The sequence below is a fragment of the Schistocerca gregaria genome, chromosome 7 (assembly GCF_023897955.1).
Source record: "Schistocerca gregaria isolate iqSchGreg1 chromosome 7, iqSchGreg1.2, whole genome shotgun sequence".
Classification (NCBI taxonomy): domain Eukaryota; kingdom Metazoa; phylum Arthropoda; class Insecta; order Orthoptera; family Acrididae; genus Schistocerca; species Schistocerca gregaria.
In genome coordinates this window covers 505,661,698-505,681,111 of record NC_064926.1, presented here as the reverse complement: position 1 = coordinate 505,681,111, position 19,414 = coordinate 505,661,698, and the positions used below count along the sequence as shown (strand labels likewise).

Sequence of the window (19,414 nt, the reverse complement as noted above, 5' to 3'; positions counted from 1 at the left end):
GCCTGTCACGCATTATACGAGTAGGCTCCGATATTCACAAAGCAAAATAATTAATTTAACTTGGAAATACAATTCACTTGCTTCAGAAGAAACATTATTTGTGGCAAGGATTGAATTTTAAGATAATTTCTTGAGAGAATGAAAGGTTTCTGGGTCTAAAAGACCCCTTTTATGCACTCAAATGTTAATTCTTCTTGAAGTCTGAGACCTTTCACCTGTCACATACTTCCTGCATAACAGTTTTGTCATAGGTGGTTCTCTCAAGGGACATAATAATTCTGAACTATCTTCATCTCCTTCACATGCCTTGTTTCGACCTAGATCTAACAATGCTCTTTCAAATATTTCCCTTAATATGGGATCGTCCATTTCGTTGTCACCCGCTTCCTATTCTCTTTCTCTAATACTCTCATAAAGTAACCTTTCTGTATGTAACTGTTCTGTATATCCCTTCCACCTTTGAGCCTTTTCGATTATGGTGCTGTGGTTATTGGAGATGAAGAAACTGGCACAGCTTACACCAGCGTTAACAGCTGCATGAAATGGGTACCAGACTGGAGACCACAACGGCAACTCCTCTCGAATAGACACGACGGTGACACACACGAGATCCTCGCAGCGGGCAGCGTGTGCCACAGACTGCTCGCGCTCAACCCTACCAATTATGCTACCAGCAATGCAATTGCGTATGATGTATGACCTAACATCCAGGGCCAATGAACAGCTGTGAATACAATTTTTTGTGACCCGTCAACAGGAGAGCTTTCTGAACAAATGAGATATCACATAATTTGTGATTAATTTAGTGTAAAATTATTTTATTTTATCTCTCTTGTTTTAAAAGAATGGACTTTGCCACTTTCAAAATAAAAGGTCAGTATATTGAAATAGTAGCCTAGAGCGTTTGAATACGATCGCCAACCCACAGCTAAAAACAGGTAAATCAGCGCCACCAGATGAAGAAAAGCACGAATGCACGTGCCGTTCCACGGCGAGGAACACATTTCTAGGCGCCGATGTGAACGCGTTAATGTATATTATTAAATGGCTAAGGTCTGGCCCTGTGCATACACAAGTTGCAGGTTGCCTATCTAACGGTTTCCAGGGGCAACAGAAATTTGATTTTCATTATTTTATATAATTATTGACCTAATTTGTAAGCTTCAAATTCTGTCATAATCTAATCACTGAGAGGTATAATCTTACTTTAAAGGTGTAACACATTAAGTCAAGAATAAAAGTTAGAAGCTGTGTTATTTGGAGAGGCGCAAATTACTCGAAGTGTACTGTTACAGTATTTGAGAATAAGAGCAATTAGCGACTTCAAACAAAGTTTAGAGATATTTTCAAATCTTTTAAAAACTTTTCTCAATGGTAGACCCCCTCCCCCCTCCTCCCCCACCCCGAACAAAATAATGAAAGGAAATAAGTTTCTCACTTACAACGGTTTGGCTGTTCATGCAGTGAAAGGTCAGCATCAGGAATGATGTTTCTATTTTGTTGTTGCTTTACTACGAACTCTATTCGCAACACATTTTGCAAACAGCGTCCACATGTATCGGCGAATTACTTGGAAAATTATACCACTGTGCGATACATAGTTCGGGAGATACAACGGTTTGTCATGGGGAGCACGATTCTTCAAATATTCGGCAGCTGGGGGAGGGCGGGGGGGGGGGGGGGGGGAGGGGAAGGAAGTACTGCTCGTCTCTAATTTACAGCCGGATTACCATCAACACTGTCACATTCCGTCAGTTCATGAGTCGATGGTTCAAATGGCTCTGAGCACTATGGGACTCAACTGCTGTGGTCATCAGACCCCTAGAACTTAGAACTACTTAAACCTAACTAACCTAAGGACATCACACACATCCATGCCCGAGGCAGGATTCGAACCTGCGACCGTAGCAGTCGCACGGTTCCGGACTGCGCGCCTAGCATGAGGCTAGGTTTAGAGGATGGCGATATAAAGTCTGAAGCTGAGAAATATTACGCAAGCACTTGGCAAAATTGGAACCTCATAGTCGAGCGCCACCACCAAAACACGTGTTAAGGCGAACACATACGGAACTGCAAGCTGGACAGCCGTGCAAGATTGAAGACTCCGTGTAAGCATGCTTTACCATCTGTAGGGCAATTTTACCCAAGCATTCGCAATGCTCAAGCTGCCTGGGTCGATCAATTTTGAGTCATGTCATTTTGTGCAATCAATTCAATGCAAACATGCTTGAGCACTTTTATGGCAATGTGCAGTCTTGTGCTAGCAATTGCGAGGCGATCTTCGCATCGGCACTTGTCGGATGACAAGAAGAAATCACTCGGAAAATGCTGGGAAAAAATATTCCAGTATATGAAAAGTAGTCTCGTTTCAAGAGGCAAAGAGGTGTGTTGCATACGTCGTGTTTTCAGCAAACTACATATCATATGATACAGATATGCATGCCATAATCAAAACGATAAATTCTCTCAAAATCACGTACAGGAAGAACAGAAAGAAGGAATTGAAAGCATTTGTTAATCCGGGAGAGAAAGAAATGAACTAGCCAAGTCCACAGAGATGTTTAGATTATTTAAAGTATTCATAGTAGAGCCAACATGCGAGAAATAGCAGTATTTCCATCGGTCTGTACCCCACGTGTCAAGTTTCCTCTATCGTTTTTCCCGCTTCACTACGGCAGTGCCGGCCAAATAAACAAAATCGTCGTCGTCCGTACTACACCTTTTCGAAGCACCAGCTGATGCTTGTAAAGTGTGAAGGCAAAGATGAATCATACATGCTCGCGGAAAACCCTTCCACCACGCACGCTTATCAAGCTTGCAGTTCCATGTGTGACCATCTTTAGGGACCTCAGCTGTGGCATAAGAAATCTTGGATATTTCAGATATAGATGTAGATATGAAAACCAGTTCTACAGTTTGCGATTCGACTGTCATAAAAACTACGCCAAATGACTTGATAATGCTCCCGGAAATTATACTAGCAATTGTGCAAGAATTTTTAGTACTTTGTAATAAGTAGATTTCCTGATGTTTGAATGAAAATTTAGTGGAAGCGTGATTAATAAGTTTGATCTATCCTGTTGAAACATAACAAAAGCTTTTACCCCAACAAGTTGTTTTTGAGGAAATATTGTTCCTGACTCGGAAAGAGCTTTTAAGTTATAATAAAGTGCAGTACGTCTTCCTTCGAAGTAATATGGTACGTAACGAATGGGTTGTCGCACGAAGTCCTATTAGGCTTCCAGTACACCGCGGACGTTACTTCAGATTTTCTGTCCGGCCTGGACAGTGTAATACTCTGTTATACATCGTCACGAAATTGAGACACTTCTAGGAGGTTTGAAATTGTACCCAGGGAAGTGGCGAAAGGTTTAGTAATTTGAAACCTTACGCTAACGATTTGCTTCCCTGCGCCTATCACATTCTGGAGATTAAATCTCCTCACATGGCCATCATTGGAACAAGCTACGTCTATCAGGAGTGCCCGAGGCATAACTCGATTTTGTTACACAGACGCTGGTATGTCCAAGTTAGGACTAAAACCAAATGTTTACAGAATAGCACTGCGCTGCAAATTAATACCAAAACCATATGTGAGAAACGAGGTACTGAGAGAAATCTTCGGAGATAAAGGACCTCCGGACGTATGCCACGAGAATGTTGTAGGACAATCGCTGCTCACTACACACATCTAAATGATCTAGTGGGTAGCGTCGGAATTTCATGAAACTATTCATCGATAAAACTATTACACACAGAGAAGTCGCAAGAAGATTGTAGTGAAAGCCAGTTATACATGTAGACCACCGTCGCATATTTCAGGGATTGGAGGTTAACCGCCAACAAACAACAAAAGTATCCTACTGGGCGTTAATAGGCGGAACGATCCGTTGTGACATGATTGCAAGATTCCGAATAATCGTTGGAAGCAGTCTAACCACTTAAATATCAGGCAATTTGCGCAAAAAACGTTTTAGAGTAGGGCTATCATGTAAAACTATTAGTAGGAAAGGCAGATACAAGACTGAGATTCTTTAGAGGAATACTCACGAAGTGTTGTCCACCCACAAAGGAGATGTTATACAGAACCCTCGTTCTACCGATCCTAATAATGTCCCTAATTATCTGCGTATTTCACGTGTCACCATCACACGTCATGCAAACACTAGATAGCAGACGAATTACATTATGCAAATAACAGTCTCCGTGTAGACATCACATTGAACACCGAACACGTTGGTGTAAGTAAAGTTCATTATGTCGTTTATCGAACTCCTAAAGCATCTAAACAGTGAAACAAATGCATGTGTTTGGAACGTCAGCCATTCTGCTGTTCGAGATTCTTAAATCGTCTAAGCTAAAACACTTTGTAATAACCTATTCTGTTTTGGATTTAGCAAACTATAGACATTTGATTAATGACGTGACAAACATTGCTGAAAACTGTGTGTTCGTTGCTAAATGTGATACCCACATGGAGACTGCGTAAAGATATTTCACTGCGCTAGGTTGAAGTCAGTAACATACTGTAACTAGCCGCAAACCAGCATCGGAGTTGCAGGAATAATGCAAAGAAATTAAGTGGTGTTGTATGAATAGGACTAAAAATAATGTCTTCATTAATGTTAGCAGTGACCATGTACGCATAGCCTGCAAACTGACTCTTTCCATATCACTTCGGTAAAAGAATCACTCAAACGAGCTTTGGGACATGTAACTAACTAACTAATTAAATAAATAACTTAGTCACGTTTTGTATGCATAGGTTAGTTATATGCATTGCCTGAAGATGAAGCAGTGAGACCCGAAAAACGTTGCGTATCTCAACGCACTTTATGTTTGCGAGTGGCGGTAACTGGACAGATTCATTGACAATAAACTAACTAGTTCAATCGCGGTCCTATTAACTACTGTTTACGTCAGAGAAAGTTAATTTACGTGAGAGCTTTGGGACATGTAACTAACTAACTAATTAAATAAATAACTTAGACACGTTTTGAACGCATAGGTTAGTTATATACATAGCCTGAAGATGAAGCAGAGAGACCCGAAAACCGTTGCGTATCTCAACACACTTTATATTTGCGAGTGGCGGTAACTGGACAGATTCATTGACGATAAACTTTTTAGTTCAATCGCGGTCCTGTTAACTACGTCATAGAAAGTTAATTTATGTGACAGCGGAACATCTACTTTCGGTATCGTAACAAAGAACAGATTTCCGTTATGAGTTATTACATGGCTATGAGTATCATTTATAACCAGTAATGATGCTTACCCCAAGAGTTTTATGAAGCATTATTATTATCTGGTGTTCTGCCTCATAGCGAGGTCTTTGGATAATACTGACTCGCCATCCTTCTCTGTGTGTCCTAAAGAGTTCGCAACTACATAACTGTTAAGCCGTTTCATTTAATGTATCAATTTGTATCCGTTCCTCCTCCTCTTTATTTTTCATTTAACTTTTCTTCCCAGTGCACCTGTTAACAAACATTGTATTCTTAGAAGTGCCTTAGCTAGTTATTCTTTCTCTCTGTGATATCTTGTAATGTTTCAATATCAACGTATTTTGTGTTTACTCGTTCTCACCTCTTGCTGCCCATCTTATCCTTTCTAACGACAACCATATACCCCTTCCTTTTAGCCCTCCTTCCTTGCCATCAATGTTTCTTTCCAATACGATTCACACAAAACGCATGACGAAACATTTTGTCAGCTGTAGGTCCATTTTCTCGGGATACAGCATTTTGATTCTTGGCAATTCCAGTTATAGTTTTATTTTTTTTTACTTCGTGTCACGTACTGCTTGTCTAACACACTTAAGTACTGAAAATAATTCGCTGCTGAATTTTGTCTTGTCCTATGATTACGTTTCCTTTCCTTGTTTTGTCTCTTTTTTCATACTCTTGGTTCGTACCAGTATTCATTACTCTTGTTACGGTGCCTTTAAATCTTCCGCCAAGGTGTTCATTGTTTGTCACAAAAATGTTCAAATGTGTGTGAATTGATAAGGGACCAAACTGTGAAGGTCATCGGTCCCTAGACTTACACACTACTTAAACTAACTTATGCTAAGAACCACACACACACTCATGCCAGTGGGAAGACTCGAACCACCGGAGGGAGGGGCCGCGCCATTGTTTGTCCTCCTATAACTAAACTCACTATGTCACCTGAAGGCTTAATCAGTTAGAGCCATTTTCCAGCGACAAAAATTCCTACGATACCATTAAAATGTTTTTCATGACCTCTAAGAGTACTGGGTGAATTACCTAAAACTTGCACCGCAAATATCGCGGAAATAGAAAGCGTTATTGATGTGCGTTTTTCAGGGAATGAATTGGTAGTCAGGTGTTCATATTGTTGCCAGTAAACAGATTATAATAATACTTGGAAAGTCTACTTTTTATGCAAATACATACTTTTTTAAATGGAACAATGCCTATTGGCATTAATGAAGATTAAATTGGGATAAATCGGAATGTCGATGGTGTCTTTTGCAGGACTCTAATGCAACTCTTTTACGAGTATAGTATTACGAAAAGTTTCCACAGCGACACTTGTACAGTACACGTTGTAAGACACACTAAAGAACAAGACAAGTGCGCACGATGGTCATGCAGCTTCTGACCAGTAGTGAGGCACAGACTGTGCTCAAAATGACCACTGGAAGTGGCAATACAAGTCTCCAGTCTGGTACGGAACGACTGCTGCACACGTGATAGCATTTCAGCGGAAATTTCCGAACAGGTTGCAGTGACACTTTGGTGCATATCATCGGGTGTAGTTTGTATGTCCTTGTAGACAGCGTCTTCGAGCTTTCGCCACAGGAAAAACACTACAGGTATCGTCAAATCTGAGGAACGAGCCAGCCAAGGTACAGGTCCTCTGCTTCGAATGCAACGTTTTGGAAACAATTCCTGAAGACTTGCCACAGTACTTTGCGCACCACGGGCTGGACAGCCATCGTGTTGATACCACTGGTCCCTTCTAGTATCCAGAAAACGTGGAAGATGGCCCGTTTGGAGTCCACAATACTTTTGGTGCGTTCAGCGTTCCGTCTATGAAAAACGGGCCTATGAGCTGATGATTCACTAACCCACACAACACACGTTTTCACGCCATGGGCTCTGACATTCCACCTGACGAAGCCAACGGGAATTGTCAGCAGATCAGTAGAGCATGTTTCGGCTGTTTACCTGACTATGATTGGTAAATGTGGCTTCATCACTAAACAAGATACACGATACAGCTGGAGTATCCTGTCTTAACGCCCACGTACAGAAGTTAATACGATTCTCATAATTCTTTCCATGCTGTTGTTGATGGAGTGAGATGTGACAGGGATGGAACCTATGTCGATGGAGAATGCGTAGGACTCTTGCTGACTGATGCCAAATCCTCGTGCGATTACATTACGCTGGAGCTAACGTGCGGATCAGCTGCAAAAGCAGTGATAACTTAATTTCCCCCTATTCTGTCGTCACTTGTTTTCTTTTGTCATGTCGTCTAGGTGTTACATTATCACTTTCCTGTAACTGGTTGAAGAGACTGATAAATAATTGCCGAGATGGTTGACTCTATTGGGATATCTTGCCGCTAACGCCGTAGAACAACGAACTGCATTCTTCCTGCGCTCTGCATACACCATCTGCATGTTTGCGATTTTCTGCGTTGCTAAAACAAATCTTCCACTCACTGCTTGGACTGAGACATACGAACTGACTAGCAGGTTGCAATGCACTCAAGGAACACACAAGCACACTGTGAGCAAACATAACAACGTCGTACCTAGCAACTACGCAGGTTGAATGTCACAAACAAGCGTCGGTGTGGTAACTTTTGAATATACGATATTTCGTAAACTGCTCGCAGTAGAATCCTGAAACATAGACCTCGCGGCTACAGAGCGCGGCAGGTGCATGGAATCGGCATAACGCACTCCCAGCCGTTTTCGACGTTTCGGCAATGGGCCGCTACATATCTCGATATCAGGCTTCCTCATTTCTATTTTGTACATACTTTTCCTCGATAATACAACGTACCATTCCTTTCACACGTCTTGTCCAATGAACTTATCAAAAGGAATATCAATTATTTTTAATAAATCATAGGTATGTCCCCTCAGCGAAATTAGATGGTAAGTACTTAACTAGGTTTTGGTGATTTCATTTTCACTTCTTGGCATTCTATATATCTCACACATCCGTATCTCTCTCTCTCTCTCTTCATACAGAAGGTAAGAGACGAATTCATAAAATGGCTTAATAAATGCGAGAAATCATCTGACCAGATGCAAAAAATGAGAGACATGCTCGAACGATATTCTTTGAAAATGATGCTCTAAGTGAATCGGTTTATTGGCTCGTAGGCCCAATCTTTTCCTGGTATGAGACTTGTAGTTGTTGTGGTCTTCAGTCCAGAGACTGGTTTGATGCAGCTCTCCATGGTACTCTATCCTGTGCAACCTTCTGCATCTCCCAGTACCTACTCCAACCCACATCCTTCTGAATCTGCTTAGCGTATTCATCTCTTGGTCTCCCTCTACGATTTTTACCCTCCACGCTGCCCTCCAATACTAAATTGGTGATCCCTTGATGCCTCAGAACATGGCCTACCAACCGATCCCTTCTTGTGGTCTAGTTGTGCCACAAACTTCTCTTCACCCCAATCCTATTCAGTACTTCCTCGTTAGTTATGCGATCTACCCATCGAATCTTCAGCATTCTTCTGTAGCACCATATTTCGAAAGCTTCTATTCTCTTCTTGTCCAAACTATTTATTGTCCATGTTTCACTTCCATACATGGCTACACTACATACAAATACTTTCAGAAACGACTTCCTGATACATAAATCTATATTCGATGTTAACAAATTTCTCTCCTTCAGAAACGCTTTCCTTGCCATTGCCAGTCTATATTTTATATCCTCTCTACTTCGACCATCATCAGTTATTTTGCTCTCCAGATAGCAAAACTCCTTTACTACGAGTACTTTAAGTGTCTCATTTCCTAATCTAATTCCCTCAGCATCACCCGACTTAATTCGACTACATTCCATTATCCTCGTTTGGTTTTTGTTGATGTTCATCTTATATACTCCTCTCAAGACACTGTCCATTCCATTCAACTGCTCTTCCAAGTCTGTCTCTGACAGAATTACAATGTCATCGGCGAACCTCAAAGTTTTTATTTCTTCTCCATGAATTTTAACCTACTCCGAATTTTTCTTTTGTTTCCTTTACTGCTTGCTTAATATACAGGTTGAATAACGTCGGTGAGAGGCTACAACCCTGTCTCACTCCCTTCCCAACAACTGCTTCCCTTTCATGTCCCCCGACTCTTATAACTGCCATCTGTACAAATTGTAAATAGCCTTTCGCTCCCTGTATTTTACCCCTGCCACCTTCAGAATTTGAAAGAGAGTATTCCAATCAACATTGTCAAAAGCTTTCTCTAAGTCTACAAATGCTAGAAACGTAGGTTTGCCTTTCCTTAATCGTTCTTCTAAGATACGTCGTAAGGTCAGTATTGCCTCACGTGTTCCAGTATTTCTACGGAATCCAAACTGACCTTCCCCGAGGTCGGCTTCTACTAGTTTTTCCATTCGTGTGTAAAGAATTCGTGTTAGTATTTTGCAGCTGTGGCTTATTAAACTGATAGTTCGGTAATTTTCACCTATGAGACTTAGAACATTCTAAATAAATTATTTGTTTTGTAATTTGCCTTATTATTTTTGCAATGATGTGAGAAGCATAATTCTGTGGTATCAGAATCAGTTCTCAATCTTTTTCGGTTCAAAGAAGATATGTACGGAAAGAGATACAATGTTTTCTTCATTCTCCTGACAAACGTGAAACTTGTCACTTAAAGCGTTAATCTTGCTTACCTCTATTCGTTTTCCTGTAACTGTAAAATCCCTGTGTTATCTCTTCAAATGATCTCTGACTAAATGGAGGAGTCCTTGGCTCACGGTAATCCAGATGGAACCACTCCTTGGCAGAAAGACCATGTACCATCTAACAACGAATGTTCGAAACGTTTTCTTCATGATTTGACTCTTGGAACAGGTCTCGAGACATACAACAGTGTACCGAGAACGCGATAGTAATAAAAACGCATTTTGTGAAGAAAATACACTTAGAAAATTTGCAGCGAGGTACTGTCGTTGCGAATTACTCCGAAGAGCAGGACGATTTGAAGATGAATACCAATTGGCACAAAGACTGACAGATGATCCTTAGTGCGACACACGTACGCAGACAGAAAAAAAAAATCATGTGACTAGACGATCGGCGATCAGTCTCTGGAATCAGCTGTAGTTGTCACGTAACTAGGAGTATCTGTTCGGAGAAATTTAAACTGCGAGGTCCACATAAATCCAGACGTCGAGCGAGGAAGATTATGGAGTGAGATTTACAGGTAAAATGTTGTCGACGTGTAATTCACCCACAAAATAGGTGTCATACAATACCATCTTTCGCCATATTCTTGAGTATGGTGCGTCGATCTATAGCTTCACCAAGTACACTTATCGGAAGAGAGGGCAGACTCGAAGAAAATCTGCCCTGTTTGTCATGAATCTATGCAGCCAGCCACCAGCTCTCATATTGCTAAAAAATCACATTCATCGTCATTTTAATAGTCTTTAGGTATGAAGTGTTACAAGACCTGCAAGGAGACTGTAAATTATTGCAAAAAATGTTGCACTCATATGGACTGTTCATACTATAGTGGTAATCCATACCAAGTAGTAACACGAATAGAGTATGAATGCAGATGAATTAATAAAATATTTACCATCGACTTTGTCATATTCAAATGAAAACTCAAAAGCGATCGCCGGCCGCGGTGGCCGTGCGGTTCTAGGCGCTCCAGTTCGGAGCCGCGCTGCTGCTACGGTCGCAGGTTCGAATCCCGCCTCGGGCATGGATGTGTGTGATGTCCTTAGGTTAGTTAGGTTTAAGTACTTCTAAGTTCTAGGGGACTGATGACCACAGCAGTTGAGTCCCATTGTGCTGAGAGCCATTTGAACCATTTGAACCATCAAAAGCGATCAGTAGAAACGTAGACATTAAATATAGATAAGGAACACAAGTATAGTTATGTGCAAATCGTATATACTGCTACAGCAATAGTTCTTGGTACTTAAATACTCAACGTGTTTCGTGACTGAAATTTATTTACAGATGCTGTAAGAAACATTTCCATCATAGGTAAATTCTTCCGGCGGTGTAGCAGTTGGTATATTTCATGTCCAACTTAGATTCATAAAAACGCTCGTAAGCTTCAGCTGTTGACTGTCCATTTTCTAAACACGCTTCTGATTTCCAGAAACGTAGAAGAGTACAGAGCACTATACACAGTCATTTAATTACTAATAGAATTAACAGGACATGGCAAATATTCTACATAGTACTACAAAGTAAAGAAACTAAGTAATGTTGACAACTGTCTGTATACTGATAGGAATAAAATTCCGTGTACAAGGAAAGAAACACCTTTTGTTCCATATATCAAAAGGACTGCCAGGATGTGAGGCCTCTCTTGATCCCTTAAACCTTTTGTACACAAGAGACTTGCTTGTGCCGATTGGAAAGTGAATATACTGCAGCGCCGGTAGCGTTATACTTCTGAACTGAGTCTCGCTTGTCACAAGAGCTCCTCTTTGTTTACACGTTGGCGCCAAAATTGTGTATGCCAAACTCTGTCTTCTGTACTGGTGTGCAGATTGGTGCAGAAACTTTTTGTGTCAGATACCCGTCAAAAGAGCGTCACGTCCCCATTAGACAAATTGGCAACATGTCTTTGTTTAGCCCTGTATTGAGTTGTGAAAGTGATAAGGGACGGTCCGTCTCACAGAAAGTTGGAATATAGTTACATAACAATAGTAGAGTTAAAAAAATGGCTCTGAGCACTATGGGACTTAACATCTGTGGTCATCTGTCCCCTAGAACTTAGAACTACTTAAACCTAACCAACCTAAGGACAACACACAACACCCAGCCATCACGAGGCAGAGAAAATCCCTGACCCCGCGGGGAATCGAACCCGGGAACCCGGGCGCGGGAAGCGAGAACGCTACCGCACGACCACGAGATGCGGACAATAGTTGAGTTAATTAACGGTGAAAATAGAAGTCATGAGCAGTTTCAGGGCCAATGGTGGTATGGTTTGTTTTGTATACTGCTAGGAACTGAACGACTGGGAGAAAGTGTATTCGACACATTTCAAGATATTAACATTTATTTGCTCAAGAAAATATGGACATTCAGATCACACCAAACAATACTTAGAAGGCATTGCGTAGTGCAATTTTGCTTTATCTTTTTTGCCTTATTTTCTCTGTAAAGGTCAAATAATGTAAGAAGTTTATTTTTCTCCTTCAAAAGAGCTGTTTCAAAATATGGTTCAAATGTCTCTGAGCACTATGTGACTTAACTTCTAAGGTCGTCAGTCCCCTAGAATTTAGAACTACTTGAACCTAACTAACCTAAGGACATCACACACATGCATCCCCGAGGCAGGATTCGAACCTGCGACCGTAGCGGTCGCGCGGTTCGAGACTGTAGCGCCTAGAACCTAAGGCCACTTCGGCCGGCAAAAGAGTTATTTCTTTAAAGAAGCTATTTTCATTACTGTTTTTACTTACTGCATATAGCAGGCTTTTGCCCACGTATTGTAAAACTTTTTCCATCAGGTTTGCTGGCCGGAGTGGACGAGCGGATCTTGGCGCTACAGTCTGGAACCGCGCGACTGCTACGGTCGCAGGTTCGAATCCTGCCTCGAGCATGGATGTGTGTGATGTCCTTAGGTTAGTTAGGTTTAAGTAGTTCTAAGTTCTAGGGGACTGATGACCTCCGCAATTAAGTCTCATAGTGCTCAGAGCCATTTAAACCATTTTGAACCATCAGGTTTTTGGTTACTCTTATGAGACAACCATCGCAGAAAATGTGTAGAGTCCTCATGCCACAGCCGCCATTTTAGACGAAAACAAAGAATAGAATAAAGAATAATAAGACACAAAAGCACAAAGTCCGGTACTATGCGGCGAGTGGTCACTGCGTGAAATAGATTAAGTTTCGATGTTCAATGACGACACCAACACTGGCCCGTTTGAACGCATGCGCAGTCTTCAGCTCGCTCAGGATTGCAGAACTTTGTACTCGGCAGAGTCAACTGATCACTGGCGTTGTTGGTGAAACTGATATGTGTCGTGCTCCGTCACAACCAGTCAAGTTAAATAAGAAACACGCTCGTACAGAACACGTTGTAGAATGAACGTCACGATGGTAGGGCACAGTGTTGGCCGCAGTGTGGACCTTCTACTTGTCGGAATGAAACATATTTTGTTTGCAGGCGAGGACTACCGGCTGCAGGCGCCCAGAGCTGATGCTGGCCAATCAGCGCCGAGCCCTTCGCCGACCGGCGGGCCTGTGGAAGGGGTAAGTGTGATTACCCGCCACACACCTCTCCGGCGCAGCTCTCCTCACAACGCATTCTCCACCTGCGACCTGTCTTTTTCTCTCTCTCTCTGTGCATGATACGCCACGCATTATGCCTTCATTTTCAGCCCCCTCACCAGACGAACAATGGGCGGGTACTGTACACAGACGACTTGCACGTGTGACGTCTGACGTCCAGAGCCTGACGTTGGACGGTGCGTATGTATTACGTAATTGCAGATCACACAACCTTTGTCTACGTGAGGGCTCGTTACATAGCTTTCACGATCGTTCCCTGGCAATGGTATTTGTTTCTTTACGGCATTACAACGTTATGATTGTCGCAGTTTATGACCTACACTGAGTAGTGTGGTAGTGACACTTTACAACGACTGATCAGGGTTAAGTGAAATATACAGCTGAGCTTATGTCATCAAGTTGTGCGTCTAACTAATGATAATTGGACAAGAAATTAGTTTATGTTGCCCTATGTCATGATAATGAACGGTTCTGTTACCTGTTGTCTGAAAACGATATTCACAAGCTAGGTGAAACATGTGAAATAAATCTTCTGCGCTGCCGCAAAGTAGTTGTATTCTTCATAGAACAAATGTCACGTTTTGATTTCACAAAAATCTCTGATATCCTGAAACTGTTCACATGTAAGATGACTTAAAAATATTGTCCAACATTCGCTTAAATATCCTCTCTTCGACAAAATCTTGCAGCTGAATTGCTCCCTCTGTTTATTGATTGAATAGCCACTGAATTGCTATTTATTTATTTAATGGAATAATAATAATTATTAAAAGGTGGCAATTTTATTTAAGCACCGTGTTTTACTCTTTCGATTGTTTCGAGTCAGCGATACTGCAATGCTGCTCGCTTTGAAGAATACACATTTTTTATATGAATTATTTGGTCCAGGAAACACTTTTGCGATCAGGGTTGCGATTTAGACAGTATTTGCGTAATTGTACTGATTAAAAGTTATCGTTTCAGAAAGACGTAGGCTCGATTAAAGCTGTGTGCACTTTAGCGCGTATAATGAAAATATCCATAACACGTCGCGTAACAAAAAGAAACATGCGAATCACAACCGTGGTCAAACGAAGAAAATATATGATAACGTAAATGTTCTTCGCTATTATTCAGGACTGCCTCAGATTAGACTTCACAATTTTTAGTTATAGGAAATGACAAGACGTTACACTTAGAAGACATTTCTTTTGAGTAACTTGTATTTACCTTTTCTCTCTCTCCTTTTTACAGCCTTTATACCTTCACATCGATTAAGGAACTTTTCCTTCTCTACCGACCAATAAGAGAACAAAATTCAGACTCAACAAAATGTCTTACATCGAATTATTACATGCTTAACCCTTAACAATCCTATATAGTTTCGTAGCACAAACAATGCTAATTTCTTCCATGCACTAGAAAGTCTTTGATACACTGAGCACAAAAATGAAAATATTAAAATTATAATTACATTTTTAATATCATGAATACTTCTTTAAATCATGGAAATAAGGTTTGACATCGTCGTAATATTAATTTTCATCGTTGTAGCACTACACAGCCTACATCTACATGTATAACCCGAAAGGCGTTGTAAAGTGCACGGTGGAGAGTACATCGCAACAGTATTGTCGATTTTCTTTCCTGTTCCTTTCGCTTATTGTGTGGGGGACTACTGACTGTCGAGATCGCTCTCTGTCGTACTCCGTAAGCCACGTACACTCTAGGCCAACGGAGGCCAACGAACGACAGAGGCTGGGTTCAGCAGGATATTGGTCGGTGGCGCACTGTCATTCGAATTCTCATCCACATAAACGAAGGGCTTGAGGCCAAGCGATACGGTCGTGTGGAATCACAGCTGGCCCCTAACTTGACATCGTTGCTCCTGTGTTGCTATTGTAGTCAAGTAGCGTATTAATTATGTATCCATTAATAGTCACTCACAGTTTCATTCGTTTCCTTTCGTCATTTACGACGACAAGATAACATTAAAGCCACCATTTTCTTATCCACGTCGTCCATATCACTTCCTTCAAGTGTCTAGTCTTTTCAGTTTATTTTTATAATCGCAGTTCGTAGGGGCCGATTAACATTCGTGTTCAAGATAAGGCTGTATCAGCTTTAATGCTGTCTCTATTTCCACTCTACGCTCCAGTACTTTAAGGACAATAAAAACACATCCTTAGCGAGTGAAACAACGAATTTCGAAGTTTTCCCCAATCAGTGTTTTATAGGTAGTTTTGCTGTTTAATGTAACAGTCAGCTCCTGTACTTCAAACTGTAGATTCCAGAGCTTCTGATGATGTTGGTTCGAATTAAAGAGCGAAACTGGTCAATAAAGCAAACTAAGTACGACTTGTGGCTGCCCTTAAACACACGTCCAATTTAGAGGCATACTGACGTCACAAAACTCAAGGTCTAGCAGCACACACATACACAGATGAAGGTAGCATCGCTGATGATGATGATGATTTACGCCGGAGGGCGCTAAACAGCAAGGTCATCAGCGCCCTTGCATTAATGTTTGACCGAAGATGATTTTCTCAACCTATGGACGAAAATCAATAAACTAGAAAACTACCTGAGGTCCCAGGAACAGGCAATGTAAAGCAGCCCCAAGAAGGTGATGCTCAGAAAAGCCCGTAATAAAACCCCAGCGGGACACGGCGGGATCACTAAAAACAATTATGGATAAAATATCTGGAAAGGTGTTAAAAAGTGACAAATAACCGTGGCTGGATGACAATTTAGAAATAATACGTGATCCATCCACTCGGTGACACTTTACAGGGTTTTGGGAAGACTTCCGGACACACACAAAATCTTAAGACACGAACAACACTCGCCTCGTTATCAGTTAAAATATAGTTTGTAAGAGCCGATGGTAATGTGGCGCAGAACCCACGAACCCATGGACTGAAGCTGTCATCGAGGCACTGTGCAAACTGGTCGGCTGTGTTTACATGGAAAGGACTGGGTTCTCTGGTAAGAGGTACGTGGAGCCGTTTTCAGCCATTTATGGACTCCATGTTTCCAAACAACGAAGTCATGTTGTTGTGGTTGGCAGGAGAGCCAAACGTATGGTTAAAGGAGGCCGATATGCACGCGTTTTAGCCCACGCAGGCTGGCGTGATGTCTAGAACATGACAAGGGAATTAGAAGTGAGAAAAAACGGACGTAGCTGGTGGAATACTTAACTTTAATCCATTCATGGAGAACGTCGCTCTCTATGGTACATGATTCACAATATCAATAGTACGGATACTGGCGCCTTGCTAGGACGTAGCAAATAACGTAGCTGAAGGCTATGCTAACTATCGTCTCGGCAAATGAGAGCATAGAAGTCAGTGAACCATCACTAGCAAAGTCGGTTGTACAACTGGGGCGAGTGTTAGGAAGTCTCTCTAGAACTGCCGTGTGGCGGCGCTCGGTCTGCAATCACTGATAGTTGCGACATGCGGGTCCGTCGTATACTAACGGACCGCGGCCGAGCTAAAGGCTACCACCTAGCAAGTGTGGTGTCTGGTGGTGACACCACACATGTCATCCGACCACAGTTGTTCGTGACTTGTTTGAGGAACATTCTGGACAATTCGAGTGAATGATTTAGCAACCCAGACTGCCCGACATGAATCCCATCCAATAGCTGTGGCACTGAATCGAGAGGTCAGTTCGTGCATACATCCTGCATCGCCAAATATTTCGCAATTAAAGACGTCTATGGTGGCAGTATTTCAGTAAAGGAGTTCCAACGACTTCCTGAGTCCATGTCACGCTGAGATGCTGCACTGTGCAGCGCAAAAGGAAGTCTGACACAATATTAGGAGGTTCCCCTGACTTCTGTCACCTCAGTGCATATATTCCGAAAACCATTGTAAAGTGCATTGTAGACAGTACGAGGTGCCAACACAATCGATTTTCTTTCCTCTTCCACTCACGAAGTGGGCGATGTAATACTGACTGTGCATTTCGATGTCTGACCCTTTTCATAGCAGAGCGGTCAGCGCGGCGTGTGGAGGAGTATGTTCAATTCCCGGTAGCGTCAGGGATTTTTCGTTGGTGGGAGAAGCGGGGGCTGCTAAAGGTTGCACTCAGCCTGATGAAGCCAACTGAGGAGTTACTCGACACCTTATTAGCGGTTCCGAGGTCAAGAAGCAGACAACAATCGGGAGAGCGTAGTACCATCCACATGCCTGCCCTTGCCGCATCCAGTGACAAATTTAGCAGAAGGTATGGCGGTCTGTCTGCCCCGATTGGTCCAGTGCGACCATAGTCTTAGCTCTTCGTTACCTTATGTGACTCTATACGAGTCTTATTCTGATAAACCACAAACGAGCTCTACGATGATGGTAGCATAATGGTCGCAGAGTGGTCTTCCAATACAGAGCCTCCAAATTTTGCCAACAACTTTTTGCAAGAACAATGTCGTCTTTCTTGCAAAGATTCGCATTTCAGTTCCCAGGGCATTTCTGTTGCACTATCGTGTGGGCTATATTGACCCCTTAAGAACCCAGCAGCAGATCTCTAAATTCGTTAATGTCTTTAGTAGGGACAGTATCTGAAATAATGGTTTAAAGCTTGTGTCATAGCAGTGTCTTGAGTTCGAGTATTTTGCTTGCTAGACAGATATACTACCCACTACACTACGGTGGTATTACGGCTACCGCCCTGGGCACCTGGCCGCCCTAGTCACACGCACTTCCTAAAACAAACGTCAGTCAACCTCATTTGCATATTTTCCCCTTCTTAAATCGTCAGTATTGCCGAGGTTCTCCAACATTGGAGTAACACTCCAGCTTTGTACGTAACGAGGAAAGTCTGCCTTTACCTCAGGCATAGGTGATCTATTGATGTGGTGCAAGAACATTTTTCGGGAGACATATAAGTCTCTACTTTATCTTAGAGTAGTTCACCTATGTCTGAGGTGCAGACAGGATTTCCAAATTACGTACAAAGTTGGGATGCTGTTCCAATATCAGAAAGTCTTGGCAAGATCGATAGTTTAAGAAGGGAAAATAGAGTGAAGATGTGAACTGAAGGTTGTGTTTGGGAGGTCAGTGGACTAGAGTAGTCCATGCAACTGTGGAAACCACAAAACGGCGGCTGTATAGTGGTTAATACGTCTTCCACGTAAGACAAGAGACCCACGTTCGTGTCTGCCGGCACGGTAGCTCAGCGTATTCGGTTAGAGAGTTAGCTACCCTCTGTAATAATAATAAAAAATAAATAAACAGAGTCAATGGACCGACGAACAACGTGAATGGGTGTCATCGGATGTTCGCCCCAAACAAATTCAAAGAAAAATATAGAAAAAAGTGAGACTATGAAAATGCAGGCTGTGGGACAAATTTTACTTCATTACTTCAGCTTGTATCCTTATCGATGGTAAAGTTGAGAGTCATATATCTGCAAGAAAATGCAACTCTATCACTTTCACTGTTTTGATGCATTCCTGATTAGACCCCTAAAACCGGATTACTACTTACGAATCCATCTCACTAGGTTCTTCTAAGCTATTTCCTTCTGCACTGTTGAAAAGCCAATTACGTTTTGTGTACAAGCAAATGCTGAGCTACCAGCAGATGCTTGAAGATGAGGCCAGTTGTCCTGTAAAGCCTTCTTATGACGTTTCAACACTCACAATTAAGTGAGGAATCTCTAAATGAACTGTAATGCCCTACGAATGAGGGGCAGTTAGACGAAAACAAGGCATATGGAAAAAAGCAATAAAACTGTTTATTATTTCAAAAGTAATCGCCATAACTGTTAATACATTTATCCCACTGGGAGCCAAAACAGTCAGTAGCTTCATGGAAAACTGTTTGTGGTTGCCTACGGAACCATGACTGTACTCAGGCGTCCACCTCTTCGTCCGAAGTAAATTTATGGCCAAGAACGTATTTCTTCAAAGATGGAAATATGAAAGAATACGGAAATCACAAGGGGA

At 41.9% G+C, this 19,414-nt stretch overlaps 1 protein-coding gene across 1 annotated transcript in view; it reads left to right on the top strand.

Annotated features, from left to right (window-relative positions):
- LOC126281993 (zinc finger protein basonuclin-1-like) overlaps positions 1–19,414 on the top strand; it is a 303,711-nt gene that overhangs the window by 17,038 nt on the left and 267,259 nt on the right. Inside the window, exon 2 of the mRNA XM_049981378.1 lies at positions 13,361–13,446. Within this exon, the coding sequence (XP_049837335.1) occupies positions 13,361–13,446 (86 nt within the window). The remainder of the gene's footprint in view (positions 1–13,360; positions 13,447–19,414) is intronic.